This window comes from Haliotis asinina, chromosome 16 (genome assembly GCF_037392515.1).
Source record: "Haliotis asinina isolate JCU_RB_2024 chromosome 16, JCU_Hal_asi_v2, whole genome shotgun sequence".
In the NCBI taxonomy this organism is placed as follows: domain Eukaryota; kingdom Metazoa; phylum Mollusca; class Gastropoda; order Lepetellida; family Haliotidae; genus Haliotis; species Haliotis asinina.
In genome coordinates, this window is record NC_090295.1 from 45,695,385 (window position 1) to 45,711,618 (window position 16,234).

Here is a 16,234-nt window from a genome sequence, read left to right on the forward strand (position 1 = left end):
GATTACTGAAACTGAAAAACGTTCAGACCGACCTTTCGGGTAGATGTTTATACCATTGATTCAAACCACATTACCTTAAAAACAAAACGCCTGCGTTCGGACTGGCCCTTTATTACCGAAACGTGGAGAGGTGGTGTGTCGTGTGATAGTGGCTGCCATAACCTTACCAAATATGAACATGTTTATGATTTTTTAACGTTTTTATCACTATTGTACCCATGGTTGTAAATCTGACAAGACTTAATTTTTTATTCATATACGCCTTTTTTATTCAAAGGGACATTCCTTAGCAAACATTTCAGATTTTGGTGCTCTGACACTGACAGTGTCGTCATATAGTGTATTTGCAACTTTGCCCACTTGTTAGATATTACAGATATACTTTCATCGTCATTCATTATATTTTCCTGGTAGTACTTAGGTATATATGCCAGTTATAATTACATGCATTTTATAATTCTTTTGAATACTATAGGACCATGTCAAACACCATGTGATGATCAACCATGTTTTGTTTTGTTCATTGATATTGCGCTTAACATAACCTACAATTGTTATAAAATCATCACTAAACTATAACAGGAATATGTTGAAAGGGAGAGAGGAGACACGATACATCAATGTTTTTTGTGTTTAAATTTCAGTTGGAAATATCTAAGATCGGAATAATATTTATAGTAAATTACCTTCTACAGAAATATATCAACGAATAGTTTTACATGGTTTCATATTTTAACATTCCGTTTAAAACGTTTTGAAAGTAATAGATAAAACGTATGAACTACTGATTGGTAGATTTGCTTTACACACAGCAACAGTGTGAGGGATCACTGTTGGACTATGTCCTCTTTATTGAACCACTTCTACTAACTAGGTTTGAAATTATTTGTTATTAACTTTAGTGCGATTAAGTGATGGATGAAAGAGTATTTCAGTTTTCAGTTCCATGTATGCCTCCAGTTGATTACTGCACTCATGTTTACTTGAATAATGATGTATTTTATTTGCCAGAAATGCGAGCACCTGTGATGCTATGTAAACCTCCATCAAGTAATGATACAATGACATACTCATTATTATATACTCAAATTCATTTCAATTTAACTGTAACATGGTTACCCTTTTATAGAATAAGTCTACTTTTAAAATTTAGATTTTATCTATTTACATAGAAGAGAAATATATACACATCTTGATGTTTTCATATATGTGATTAGATATACCACAGCTTTTGTAACTTTCTTTAGACATATATACACCCATTGTTTTATGATCAATGGTGATGCATGTTATGTAGAGGTTAGCTGTGAAATGACCAATAAAAATGCATGTTAGATTGTCAAAACGTTGTTTGATTGGATAGTGACATTCTAATTCAGTTGATTTGTTACTGATAAAATTATGATTGATTCTAATGTGCCTTCTTGCTTTGATATATATTATCTCTGTACCTAGAAATGAAAGTACGTGCCTTCTTGCTTTGATGTAAATTATCTCTGTACCTAGAAGTGAAAGTCCACCGTGTTCATGTGTTTTGAATAAACCGTCATACTTTTTTAAGTAATTCAGTTTATGTTTTTGTGTCACCGTCTTTTTTAAACAGTACTGAAGGAGGGGAGCCTGTTCCTCAAAGCGTCCGCTCATCACGCTGAAGACCCGGGTTCGATTCCCCACATGGGTACCAGGTGTCAAGCAGATTCCACATGGTGTCCTTGCCATGATATTACAGGGATATGTCTAACAGCCACGCAAAACCCTATATTCACACACTCAACACAGGATTTCAGCTATGGCGTCTCTACCATGTCCGTCAGGCATTTTCAAAACCTGTATGTACCTTCATGGCGTTAACACGCCAGTAAGGATGAGTGAGTGAGTTTGTATTTTCGCCACACTCAGAAATATTCCAGCTATATGGCGGCGATCTGTAAATAATCGAGCCTGGACCAGACAATTCAGTGATCAACAGCATGAGCATCGATCTAAGCAACTGGGATACATTGACATATGTCAACCAAGTCAGCGAGCATGACCGTCGACCCCGTTTGTCGCCTCTTACGACATGCATAGGTTACTGAAGATCAATACGTGGAAGGTAACAGCCGACAAAAGGGATCAGGTGGTCAGGCTCCCCGACTTGGTTGAACAACCAACCATCCGACTACGAGCCAAAAACAATCAGAGCAAATCTGTAATTTAAACAGATTACCAGCGAAGTATGGACAGCTGAAATTGCGGACACTACGGGTGTTTAGGTTATACCTCAACCTGTCCGAGATTCAGTACCAGAGTAGACTTACTATTGTTGGTCACAGTGTGTAGCCTGCTTGAAGCGAGGAGTGAGTGAGTACGTTTTTTTCAATAATCCAGCAACATCACGGCGGATGACACCGAAACAAGGCTCCATCCACTGTGGGGAATCAACCCGGTCTTCGGCGTGACGAGCGATGGCTTTAAACACTAGTCCACCTAACAACCCCTTTGAGGCGAGGATTGGTTTTCATGATCTGGGCCTAAGTTCGTCACAGCCTTCGTATCTCACTCACACATGCACACATGCACACACGCACGCACGCAAGCATTCACTCACTCGCTCACCCAGGACTCCATCCTCATGGCACTCACTAATGTTCTAATTTGGTAGAATGAGTAAATAACTATGAATAATGATTCTTCGTGGTTGTACCTCCAACGTAGGTTGTCGTAGCGTAATATAATTGTCCGCAAGTGTACCTAAATCCATCTCATACAAAATTAGGTTCATTCTCTCAATTATGATAGTAGCATATTTGTTCTCTTAATGCATGGCTAGTTTGCTAAACAACCGCCAACACTTAAGGTATGATGTACATCCAGATATAGGATGCATGTAGGTAGCGCGTCCCTATGGACCTGTGGTGATCTACATTGCTGGCGATCAACAGCCCGTTTTTGTGGTGTATTGTTTTCTTGAATAACATCGTTTTATAAATGCATGCTAGGTGTACCGTATCTGTGATGCTCTACTGGTACACACATATAAGTTGATCCACGACCTGACAAATGACCCCAATTTGCATACTTGGGAACGCCCCACAGAACGATCCACTTGAAACAAGAGGGAGACAGGTTGTCTGATAAATATCGAGAAGTTCATTTTCCCCGTGCGTTTCACGCATGAATTGTTAGAGCATAATCGATTTGGGAACAGGTACAATCCCAACGAATTGAATGAACACAATATACTGAGCAAATATGTTTAGGACCACCCATCCATTTCACGAAGCAAATGACATTTTCCTGGGGTTTTTTTAACAAAATTGTTGAATATCTAAAATGCTTGTCAATGCCCCAATCATCTATTTGTCTTCGTCTTAACTAAAGGTTAGCGTGGAATATCAGTATCTTATGCCTGAAGTTGCAGTCTTATCATTCGAAGGAATATGCGGTGTTGTTTTAATGGGTAAAGTTGACTTTCCGTCTGCTAAATATTAAACAGATAATAACCACATATAGTTAATTGTGTTTCATTTAACTTTTTAATATGTTAAAAGTTATCTGTTACTGAATGGTGGTGGCTAAATCAGAGTAGCGAGGGGGAAATATTTTTATCCCATAATTTTGTTCCTATTTCTCTGTACGGGCTGATTTTCGTCCACAATTCCGCTGGTGATCGACCGGGAATACATGTCTTGGAAATTTATATAACCGGTTCCAGAGAAATGGTTAGTATTCAGACAATATTTCCAAATTTCTGTCATATTTTTATTATGGTCACCAAAATTGTGTACAGAAAACTGAAAGTACCTTTTGACATTGATAAGTCAGTGAGAAATATCCATGTACACAGATTTGTCGGTTTGGGGATTACTCAGTACCAGACTCAGTAGATTTATCAGTGACTGAAAAAATAGACAACTCACCAAAGATTACTCTTTCTTTATGACAAAGTATGGGAAGAGTGAAAACATGATATAGTATGTGTCAATTATCACACAAGACACAACGATGCTGGAAAATTAGGCAGACTTACTGGTTTATGCTTTAATTATCACTCTCTGAATCAGTCTCGGTGTCTGAATCACTTGCAAGTCCTAAGTCAATCACTAGTCTGTCAATTTCCCTTTCTACTGCGATTTCGCGTTGCCAGTAACCTTCTTCAATTGTTTTTGACATGTTTACAACATTCCGACCATTCTTTTGCACCGATTGCAGACATCCTTTCATTTATGGCAACTCTTACGGAACTTTTTGTGAAGTTTTGTGAAGCGACATAATTTTTCACATTTGCCCAAATTAACTCAATCGGGTTTAGTTCTACGTGGTATGGAGGGAGACGTAGTACATCATGACCATGTTGCTTCAACATCGTGTCTACTCTGTAGACAGGGCCTGATTTGTTGGATTTTGCAAGAAACAATAGTTCGGCTTTAAGCATTTTCTCATCAAATGAGATACTGTGCCTTTGCAGCCACGCTTTTATGTCATCTTTTCTGTTGGCGGTTGTCGGACATTTGTCCACTTGCTTGCTATGATATGGTGCATTATCCATAACGATGACAGAGTGCAGTGGAAGGTTTGGGATCAACTTTTCCTGGAGCCATTTGGAAAAACTATCACAGTTCATCTCGTCATGATAGTCTGCTGATTTGAGTTTGGAATAAAAAACAAGCAAAGCATTTGGAACAAAACCGTTTGCATGAACCACAATAAGCCGAGGTCCGGTGCCAGACGGAGGTTGAACCCCATTTATTACGACTTCACCCTCAAGTTGCCAACAGTTTGGGACAATGTGGTGTACATGCAACCATGTTTCATCGATAAAGATGAGTGTTCGATTTTCTTCTCTGTATTTCTTTATTGCACGCAAGTATTGCAAACGCTTGGAAACAATGTCTTTACGTTCCATTAAAAGTTTACGGTTCGACTGCGTTTTTCGCCACCTAAACCCCATGTTTTTGAGATTTTTTCGAAAACTTTCCTTAGAACCCTTGTAGTTTAACTGGCACTTTGCCATATCATACATCGTCTCCAGAGTGGGTAGTTGTTTTTGTTACGCCATATAAACTTTGTACAAATTGACGGACTGCACACCGGTCGAAATCATCAAGTTTGTAACTGCAAGTTTTGGGTTTGCGCAACTTGGTGGGGCTGATAAATGTAGGTCCACTCGCACTCCTACCACCTTCTGCCTTAATGCGCTTTAATGTTGCCGTTGAGAGTCCAGTAGCAAGGCTACTTTGTAAAAGAGAATCTGCTTTGGTTGCACAATTTTTGTCCATATACATGATAACATTGTATGCTATCTCCCTTGCTGAGAATGAACTATTTGCCCATGTTGTGCTAGCTTGGACATTTTTTACTACAACTGAAATCTGTTCAACAGTATTGAGACAGGTGTAAAACAGTGGCGAGGCAGGTGTTACACAGTAGCGAGACGGGTGTTAATCAGCAGCGGTGTTGATTTCATGTCACGGTTAGCATGTATTGCACGTGCATAATCGTCAAGCTATATGTAGCAGCTAAGTGTACTCGCCCAATTCGTTGTACCGCCTCTCTTGTCACAAATGCGTTTAGTGCGCAGGATCATCTAATATGTCTCTAGCAGTAGTACTTATACTGTTCATCGTCAACAGGTTTTTAATTTTCCAGATTTATTGATCTTTATTATGATAATTGATTGTTCTCGTCTCGTGCCTGAAATATATCAAGTGCGATGATAGATGTTTACTCACTCACTCAATCACTAATGTTTACCTCAACAAACATATCTTATTCTTGCTCTTACAGTAATGGTTAATATACTGACTGGCCTTCATTCTTTTTGAAAGCGCTCAAAGAGAAAGGTTTGCAACCTTTGCCCTGATTCAGGCTGTTAGTACACGAATAAAGGGTATTGGGTTTCAGATGGCGCCAATCTGTCACATCAAGGTCCGAGTTTGCGCGGGAAGCCGCCATCGCACGTGTTCTTCTCGTGCGCGCGTGACTCTTTGCACGTAGCACAAGGTTGGGTCTTTGGTGCTGAAAACGATGTACGAAACACAAACGGTATAAATATGTAATAACAGTATTTGTTTGTGGTGTAACGTCTCACTCAGCAACATCCCAGTTTTATGACGGCGTTCTGTTAATAATGAAATCTTGATCAGACAAACCAGTGATTTACATCATAAGAGTCAGTCATCACACTGGAGTACATTGCTGTTAGATTCAGTCTTGTTTCTTGAGTCTGTTGTCTGCCTCACAGTCCTTGAACCATATTATTTCCTACTGCCTTGTCGGGATTGGGTGGTCTGGCTTGCGGACTTTGTTGACACGTCATTTTGAGATAGATGCTCATGCTGTTGATCACTGGTTTGCCCGGTCCAGACTCGATTATTAACAGACCATAATGCTGGAATATTGCTATTTGCGGTGTAAAACTAATCTCTAGATGTAGCAAGATTTCCTCGGGTTCGGAATGTCAGGTCTCTTGGGTCTCCTTTTCAATTTAAAAGGGCTTGTTTGTTTCTATCAAAATTGTACATACTCTTAAAAAAAAGAAACTTGACATCTGAAATGTAGGAAAACATTTTACACAAAGCAATATATGCTGAATCCCAACACGTGCAGAAAGAGTGGCTGACGACAAACGTTTAAAAAAAGAACCGTTGAATAAAAACGCTACACTTACGCTTGTAATGAATTTCTAAAGTGCACTCTCCATAAAATGCACGAGAATAATGAAATCGTGTATCATCCCGATCTGAAGCCTGTGATTGTGGGCTTTGAACGCCACATTAACGGTTCTCCACATGCATCGTCTTAGCAGACCGACAAACGTTCGACACAACGCCTTCGGCCATTTACTAAGGCGTTCATAGCAGCATGAGGTGGTATGGCACTTCGGCGAGTTCCTACAGGCCATCTCAAACAACTCAAGCCATTTACTGAGGCGTTCATAGCAGCATGAGGTGGTATGGCACTTCGGCGTGTCCCTACAGGCCATCTCAAACAACTCAAGCCATTTACTAAGGCGTTCATAGCAGTATGAGGTGGTATGGCACTTCGACGTGTCCCTACAGACCATCTCAAACAACTCAAGCTATTTACTGAGGCGTTCATAGCAGCGTGAGGTGGTATGGCACTTCGGCGTGCAATACAGCACAACCCGTGTGTATGCATGCAACTTGATGCAAATACAGTACACAATTAAAGTGTGCGTTGGCGCGCGCACCCTGCACCCACTCTCGACCCGCCTAAGAGTTGTTAGTTTGAGTCTTAAATACTTAAAGGTCACATGCAACGTAAAACACAACTTTGCAGATTCTGGTACCTTTCGGTACGCACTTACCGAAACAAATCATAAAAAATGCCAATTCAACCTATAAAGTTGAAAAAAATGCGATGAAAAAAAAGCCCGCGAAATCGGAGGTCACACGTTTCACTAAATTCCCCTCAGCGCTGGGGAAAAACTGGTTTCAACAACTGTGCTGCGCTGCGTCCATAACGCATGCGCAGTGAATAGGTTCGCGGACCTTGAAACAGTATGCATGCCCAGCGTCTGAGGTCGTGAGCAGTAGTCTAATCTTGGTTTGTGTACACAAATAAGTAAATAATGTACTCGTTGCGTAAAACAACTTGTTGATTGTGGTAAGCAGTCTCTGTCACAGAGAAAGCTCAGTGTCTGGTTTATTCACACCTATATGTCTGCCTGTCTGCTAAAGACAACATGCAATACACAGCTTCAATCATTGACCACATGCAATTTGAACTATCAGACTATACAACATAAAGAAAATAAGTTGATTTATGACTCGTGCACCCGAGTCCCGTGTCTGCCACATTATGTAATTAGGCACGTGTGATACACATGACATGTTTTTATGTCTGTGGGTTGCAAACAAACTACATTCATTTTTTTCGGATGACTGGATCTGACGGAAACTGGTGCGAACTCTTGTCAGGTTCAAGTCCTGCTTTGTACTTGGACGAATGACAGATTCCAGCCACGCAGTAGTTTACTATCTCTACTGACATGATTTTTAATTGGATCGAGCGTTAATTCAGAGAACATGTATTTTCCAAATCCAACATCTCTATATACATTCTTCATGGATAACGACTTCTTTTCGTGTATATGATTTTGTTTGACAACAGTATATGAATCCATACTGAAACGACGCATCAAGTACAGAGAAAGAAGTTGTTATCCATAAAGAATCTTACTTTCTTGTGACTGGCTATACTTCTCAAATGCCCATCAAATAGATCATCATTCTGTACACACAATGAACCCTCAGCATATCAGCAAATGAAACAGCCAATCGGAAGCCGTCGTTACACTTGAGTGCACATCCACCCGCTATGACTGGGTTTGGTCTCCCGAGGGCTTCGTTTCGGGGGAAGTAAGCCCAAGTACAAAATATTGCACTTTCGAATCGCGATTGTACGCTTATAATTGTGTTTATTTGTTTTTTTTTAAAAGCAGCAATGTATATTATATGTCATGAATAAGTGATAAATGTGTTTTAATTATGTTTGATTTTTTGGTTGCATGTGACCTTTAACAATTCCAGAATGTTCGGGTTTGTCCGCACCTCGGATTAATCATTACGTCAGAAACCACGTGGCTCGAGTCAGTAGCCAATAATGAAACACATAACCTGCATGTTTTTAGAATGCATAAAATGCAAGGTTTAATCACAATCTGTGCACCGCAACGTTTTACGGTCAAGCCTCAAATCGCAGATATTGAGCTTCATAGTGTCGGAATCCCCGGGAGGTTGGTGGTTGTCGGTATCATATCTGTAACACAAAGCTGGACCATTTAAGACCATTTACATCTTTCCCTTATCTTCAGTCTCCATGTCATTCGTCACCTCTCGCCCCTTTCCGTATCTTGAATGGCGTCTCGTCTCCCTGTTGATGAAATACGAAAACCCGACCAGAATGCGATAATTACTTCAAGTCCTTCGGTCAGACAATTTTCTCCTTTACATTCGTTTTGTACTTTATGAAATGACTACAGTGAGTGAGTTTAGTTTTACGCCGCACTCAGCAATATTCCAACTTTATGGCGGCAGTGTGATAATAATCAAGTCTGTGCTAGACAAGCCAGTGATCAACAGCATGAGCATCGATCTACGCAATTAGGATACGATGACATATGTTAAATAAGTTGGCGAGTCTGACAGTTTAAAGTCTCCCTATCATACTGACATACAACAAGAATTAAGTCTCCCAATCGTACTGACAAACGACAAGAAGTCGTTTTTGTCATTTCACAATGAAATCTCTCTACCGCACTCACAAACGACAAGAAGCCGGACTTGTCACTTCACGATGAAGGCTCCCTGCCGTATTGACAAATTATGTGAAGCCGTTCTGTTACATCACAAAGAACTCTCCCTACTGACTAATGACAAAAGCCGTTCTTATCACATAATGAACTCTCCCTACCGTACTGACAAACAACAAGAAGACGTCCCAACCGCGTTGAGAAATTATAGGAAGCCGTTCTGTCACATCACAATGAACTCTCCCTATTGACAAATGACAAGAAGTCGTTCTTGGCACACAACAATTGAGTCTCCCTACCCTATTGAAAAAAATTACATTAAGTCTTTCTTGTCACATCACAATAAACTATCCCTACCGTATTGACAAATGAAGCCGTATGTATCCCAGAAAACGCCACATGGAAGTTCTATCCATTTTCCATCCACAGATCGCAGTAGAGCGCAGTCTTCTGCGAAACCCAGTATTCCTCCATGGTTGGGTTCCCAGTTACTGTATGACACTGTACCAGCTGGAGAGGCAAACTCATCATCATGATTTCCATCTATCATACCCGGAGACAATGTCATATTTATAATATTCAACAGTTTTATGCGTATGGAGCACTTGGCTTCTTGTTTGAAGGCAAGTTTCTATTCCCTGAAATGGGCTTTACACATTGTACTCGAGTGGGGAATCAAACCCGGGTCTTCCGCGCGACGAGCGAACGCTTTAACTACAAGACCAACCCAGAAATGTGTGAATGAATGAGTCAGTGAGAGAGAATAGAGAATGTCATAGAATATCCACTTATCGTGGAAAGAAAGATTAAAGGGAGCACTCAGTTTGCAAGCATGGTAAGTGAGTGAGTTTAGTTTTAGGCCGCCCTCAGTGACATTGCAGCTGTATGGCAGGGGTATGTGAATAATCGAGTCTGGACCAGACAATCCAGCGTTCACCAAGTCAGCGAGAAAAACCATCTCATCCCGTTAGTCGCCTCTTATGACAAGCATGGGTCACTGAAGGCCAGTATTCTAATCCGGACCTTCTCAGGTCCAAGCATGGTAAGATGGGACAGAGAAACAATAACTCGAACGCTGCCATGAGTGAGTGAGTGAATTTTGACCGTATCCGCTATAACAATATATCAGTTGTGTCACAAGTGTCAGATTCCTGTTGACCAGCTTAATCATGAACAGGGTGATCCAGGACTCGACCCCGCGATCATATGTTGCCGTGACATACTCATCGAAATGAACTCTGACCTTTGACCCACTTCCAAACACCCTCCTCCTCGGAATCTGTTAAGCCGATCCACATGCCTTTCTTCGTGTAGCCCAAACTTTTGATGACGGCGAAAATGAAGTCTTGCGTTGGTCCGTCTTTGACTGTCGCAAGGGATCCTCCCTGACTTTCACACGACGTCTTCGCCATGTTCCACGTTCTGTCGTCGTACGTTACGAAGTCGTAACACTGGTCTCGGAACGTCTGTTAAACAAGCACAAGCACATGCCCACAATTCCTCAATCATCTTGTTTATTATTATATGTTCCATACTGATATATAATTTGAATCCATTCGTAACTATAGCGTCGTCTTGCAAATTGGTATAAATCACGCGAGGGGCTGAAGGGAAACTTTGTGGTTGATGCGTCAACTCTTTACACTGAAGACAAGGGTTCGATTAACCACAGTCATATAGGTACATTGTGTAAAGGTTATACCTGGGGGGAATAAGATTTACATATTTACATGTGGGTATGTGCGCATGTGCGTACGTGCGTATGTGTGTATGGGAAAATGGGCTTTACTTATTGTACCCATGCTTGTGGGGATATTTTCTAGGGTATTTAGGATATTTGTTTGGCGCACATGTCCACTCACTTGGTACATGCTCGAGGCGCATTCTGTTACCTAATTCAACTCCGTGGAGAGTACTCAACTCCATGCAACGCGTTAGGCGCAGCGAGTTACCACACAGTCTCGTCCTCACATATGGCAAGCCGTTTTCACTTTTATTAAGGTATTAAAAATATCTTGAATTGTTTTAAAGATACCTTAAACTGAATTGAAGATATCTTGAATTGAATTGAAGATATCTTGAATTGAATTGAAGATATCTCGAATTGAGATAATTATTGATATTTCCAATAAAATTAAAGATATCGCGAATCGAATTAAGGATATGTTGAATCATATTAATGATATCTTAAAAAGAATTAATGATATCTTGCATTGAATTAGAGATATCTTGAAATTAATTAAAGATATCTCAAATAGAGAAAATATATTAAGGGATTACTGATATCTGAAATTGTTTTAAAGATATCTCGAATCGAATTGAAGATATCTTAAATTGCATTAGAGATATCTTGAAATAATTTGAAGATATCTTGAATAGATTCAATTTCAAGATATCTTCAAATACTTCCGGTTCGGAAAATGGCTGGTGACCATGCATGTACACCTCACACATGCCGAGAGCCGAGAAGCGGTCCTGTACTGTCAAGACATGATCCTGCATCGCGGCCGAGAACACCGCTTTTGTACATCCTACCCAGATTCGTCGCTATATGGCCGAAATAATGCCAATGCGACGTAAAAAGTCACCACAACCCTCTTCAGATTCTCGTGGCCGACTACCCCTCGTATTTTCTCGTGACGTTCTAGAAATAGTTCACGTGGGGGTTTTGACTAAAACGTTGATATCGATGTACTCCCAGATATCATATTTTATGACCTTGAATTTAGATAATACTAATTAAAGATATCAATAATGATTTAAAGATATCTGTAAATAATTGAAGATATCTTTAATTAATTTCACACATCCAAAATAGAATTACAGATATCTCAAACTGTTATAGAGATGTCAAGAACATATTTCGTGATATCTCTAAATGTTTCAAAGATATCTGCAAAACAATTACGACCATAGTGTACATAAATGTATTAGAAATTAATTCAATATATCTGTAATTCAGTTCTAGATATCTTGAAATGATAGGTACATATCAACAAATGTATTACAGATATCTTCATTTCATTTAGAGATATCTTTAATTCAATTGTAGATATCTTCAATTCTTCCTATTACAGATATCTAAACTTGTTTTACAGATACCTTGAATTGATTTGATGATGTCTTGAATTGAATTAGAGATATCTTGAAATGAATCAAAGATATCTTGAAATGTAACGGTTTCAAGATATCTTCAAATACTTCCGGCTACATATCCGTAAATACTTCCGGTTGGAAATGGTTGGTGACCATGCATGTACAGCGCGTACATGCCGAGAGCCGAGATGCAGTCAAGACATGATCCTGTATTGCGGCCGAGAACACCGCCTGTATAAATTCTACCCACATTCTCGTAGTCTATTACCCCTCGTAGTGTATTTGAGTCAGTTCCTGCATCATCGCTAGCGAGCTAACACATGTGGCAATGCGCCACATTTTTATAGTCTGTTTCTGATAGTATTCTACAGTGGCGGTGCGCAATGTTCATTCGAGCTTTCAGTTTTGCAGTTTTTTTTCACTTTAAAAGAACGAATAAACTTTTCGGGCTTTCATACACATTTAACCATTAACATATAAAAGTCTTCTGGTTAGCTTTGTGCGGAACACCAAATTCACCCTTTGAAAAACTTGTGTTTAGTTAATACAGAGCGATTAAAAGTGGCTAAAATGTCGTCTGCTTCCCCCATGCCCGCTAACGAAACCACAAACAGGTTACGTATATCTGTCGCCAGAGCACTGCAGCGAACCGCTGTGATGTCATGTAAGGAAGGGTTTTCGGTAGTCTGTACACATGTGTATAAAATGTGCAACAAGTCCACAATTTTGCTGATTTCTAGGCGTCAATAAAAACATGCAATCATTGCGTTGCCCTCAACCCAGGGGTCGGGTGATGGTGTCACGATCGAGAAATATCCATCGGACCCTCTGTTCCTGCTTAATGGGTTGTTCGTGAAGCGAGCGTCGAAGAAGCCCGTGGTATATTTTAAATCCGATGTTTGGACCCTCCCTTGCTTAAAGATAGAAAATGCTATTTAAGCTTTGTTTTGATCACGAAAAAAACAAAAACAAACAAAAGTATTTACTAGTAGTAGGATTTTGAAGATATCTTTAATTCAATGCAAGATATCGTCAATTCTTTTTAAGATATTAATATGATTCAACATATCCTTAATTCAATTCGCGATATCTTTCATTTTATTGGAGATATCAATAATCATCCCAATTCGAGATATCTTCAATTCAGTTTAAGATATCTTTAAAACAATTCAAGACATATTTAATATCATAATAAAAGTGAAAACGGCTTGCCATACATAATAACAGTATTTTGTCCAACGATACTGAACGCTACTATACCCGCACCTAGGTGTCTGCACCTGTTCGTGTGACCACCATCTGATCACCTACCATCGGATGAGTGGGTTCTTTAAAGGTCACATGCAACGTAAAAATACAACTTTGCAGATTCTGGTACCTTTCGGTGTGCACTTACCGAAACAAATCATAAAAAATGCCAATTCAACCTATAAAGTTGAAAAAAAACGCGATGAAAAAAAAGCCCGCGAAATCGTTCAAACGTTTCACTAAATTCCCCCCAGCGCTGGGGGGAAAACTGGTTTCAACAACTGTGCTGCGCTGCGTCCATAACGTATGCGCGGTGAATCGGTTCGCGGAGCTTGAAACAGTATTCATGCCCGGCGTCTGAGGTCGTGAGCAGTAGTCTAGTCCTGGTTGTGTACACAAACAAGTAAATAATCTACTCGTTACGTCAAAAAACTTGTTGATTGTGGTAAGCAGTCTCTGTCACAGAGAAAGCTCAGTGTCTGGTTTATTCACACCTATGTGTCTGTCTGCCTGTCTGCTAAAGACAACATGCAATACACAGCTTCAATCATTGACCACGCGCAACTTGAACTTAACACCTATCTGACTATACGATATTAAGAAAATAAGTTGATTTATGACTCGTGCACCCGAGTCCCGTGTCTGCCACATTATGTAATTAGGCACGTGTGATACACATTACATGTTTTTATGTCTGTGGGTTGCAAACAAACTACATTCATTTTTTTCGGATGACTGGATCTGACGGAAACTTGTGCAGACCCTTGTCAGATTCAAGTCCTGCTTTGTACTTGGACGAATGACAGATTCCAGCCACGCAGCTGTTTACCTTCTCTACTGACATGATTTTTAATTGGATCGAGCGCAAATTCAGAGAACATGTATTTTGTAAACCCAACATCTCTATATACATTCTTCATGGATAACGACTTCTTTTCGTGTATATGATTTTGTTTGACAACAGTATATGAATCCATACTGAAACGACGCATCAAGTACACAAAAAGAAGTTGTTATCCATAAAGAATCTCACTTTCTTGTGACTGGGTATACTTGGAAAATGCCCATCAAACAGATAATCTTTCTGTACACACAATGGACCCTCAGCATGTCAGCAAATGGAACAGCCAATCGGAAGCCGTCGCTACACTTGAGTGCATAGCCACCCGCTATGACTGGGTTCGGTCTCCCGAGGGCTTCGTTTCGAGGGAAGTAAGCCCAAGTAAAAAATATTGCACTTTTGAATCGCGATTGTACGCTTATAATTTTGTTTATTTTTTTTAAAAAGCAGCAATGTATATTATATGTCATGAATAAGTGATAAATGTGTTTTAATTATGTTTGATTTTTTGGTTGCATGTGACCTTTAAGGTGCTGAGGGCTGTGTACCACGAGCTCCGGGAATCGACTCCGGCTTCGGCGTGACGAACGAACGCTTTACCCACTACGCTATCCCACAGTCCTATTATGACAGCACCGTCACAACTTTTCCAGCTAAACGTTCCTTTATGACAATTGTAAGACTTGATTATAGACACTGAGGGATAACTTCTACGAGACTGCAATATTGAATACAGTTCTATCATAAACACAAGTCTGATTTTTTAAATTTAAACTTATAAGTAAGATAAAAATAGTGTTTGTGTATTGGTGACAATAGAATGCTCTTTCCAGAATATCCTCGATACGACCCATCCCAGTTAATACAATGAAACAATGCATATCTGCCAGTCTACATTTATCAAAAAATTGTAGTGCAAAGTGAGAGACGCCCACAGGCACGCACACACATACGTACATACATCCTTTCCCAGTAGGTTATTTTTTAAAACCTTCGGAGAACGAGCTGTACCTTTAAGTACGCTCCTCTGTTGAGTTGTGTCGGACATCGGTCCACGTCCCCGTCCTGACATCCTCCTGGCAACACAGACACGTGAAATGGGGATCATGGCAATCATACGGAACTCCACACAAGGACAATAAAGAAGACACTGTACGAGAGTACTCATATACATGCACGATAAGTACGCTAGCTGTTGATTGAAACTACACACGATACCTTCGAGATAATTATTTCTTCCCTCAGCATCTAAATCTTAGACAACAATAGTGTGAAAAACAAAGGGAAGTGGGGTGTATATGAGCAGCACTTGCAATATGACTCATATCTTATCAGTTTTGTAACAACTTCGTTGAAAAGTATAAACTATTCGCACAAGAGGTATTGCAATTTGAAGCACACTTGTTTACCTCTGTTTGTTTGTTGTTTAACGCCACACTCAGCTTTAATCTACCTGCATGGAGTCAGTCTGTAAATTGTCAAGTCTGGGAACGGACAATCCAGTGATCAACAGCATACTTACCTGTGAATATGCAGGCAGTTATTACAAGAGCATTTGAAAGGCAGAACGCACGGGCCATGATGAGAGACGCATCCGCTGTAGGACACTGTGGGGAATTAAAGGTGTAGTCCCTGAGTGAGTGAGTGAGCCCTGAGTGAGTGAGTGAGTGAGTGAGTGAGTGAGTGGTTTCCGGCACGCAGCAAGGGACGCAACTCATGCATTGCTTCCATACTGAACATCACATCAGTGAAAATGATCGGGTAACCCTGCGTCATTTTGACAGGAAAAC

At 40.1% G+C, this 16,234-nt stretch overlaps 1 protein-coding gene across 1 annotated transcript; it reads right to left on the reverse strand.

Annotated features, from left to right (window-relative positions):
• Positions 1-8,424: 8,424 nt before the first annotated feature.
• On the reverse strand, positions 8,425-16,047 carry LOC137268395 (perlucin-like protein). The gene is made up of 5 exons (XM_067802964.1): positions 15,967-16,047; positions 15,456-15,520; positions 10,503-10,725; positions 9,617-9,769; positions 8,425-8,766 (listed from the first exon to the last, which is right to left on the reverse strand). The coding sequence occupies exons 1-5, from the start codon at positions 16,022-16,024 to the stop codon at positions 8,720-8,722; spliced, it is 546 nt and encodes a 181-aa protein (XP_067659065.1). The 5' UTR covers positions 16,025-16,047; the 3' UTR covers positions 8,425-8,719.
• Positions 16,048-16,234: the final 187 nt, after the last annotated feature.

Bases quoted from the DNA above. Each gene is read 5' to 3' on its own strand.
- LOC137268395 (XM_067802964.1), bottom strand. From the start codon at position 16,024: ATGGCCCGTGCGTTCTGCCTTTCAAATGCTCTTGTAATAACTGCCTGC. The intron at 15,521-15,966 runs GTAAGTATGCTG...CTGTGTTGCCAG, and splicing joins AACTGCCTGCATATTCACAG to GAGGATGTCAGGACGGGGAC. The intron at 10,726-15,455 runs GTACAGCTCGTT...CTTGTTTAACAG, and splicing joins ACAGAGGAGCGTACTTAAAG to ACGTTCCGAGACCAGTGTTA.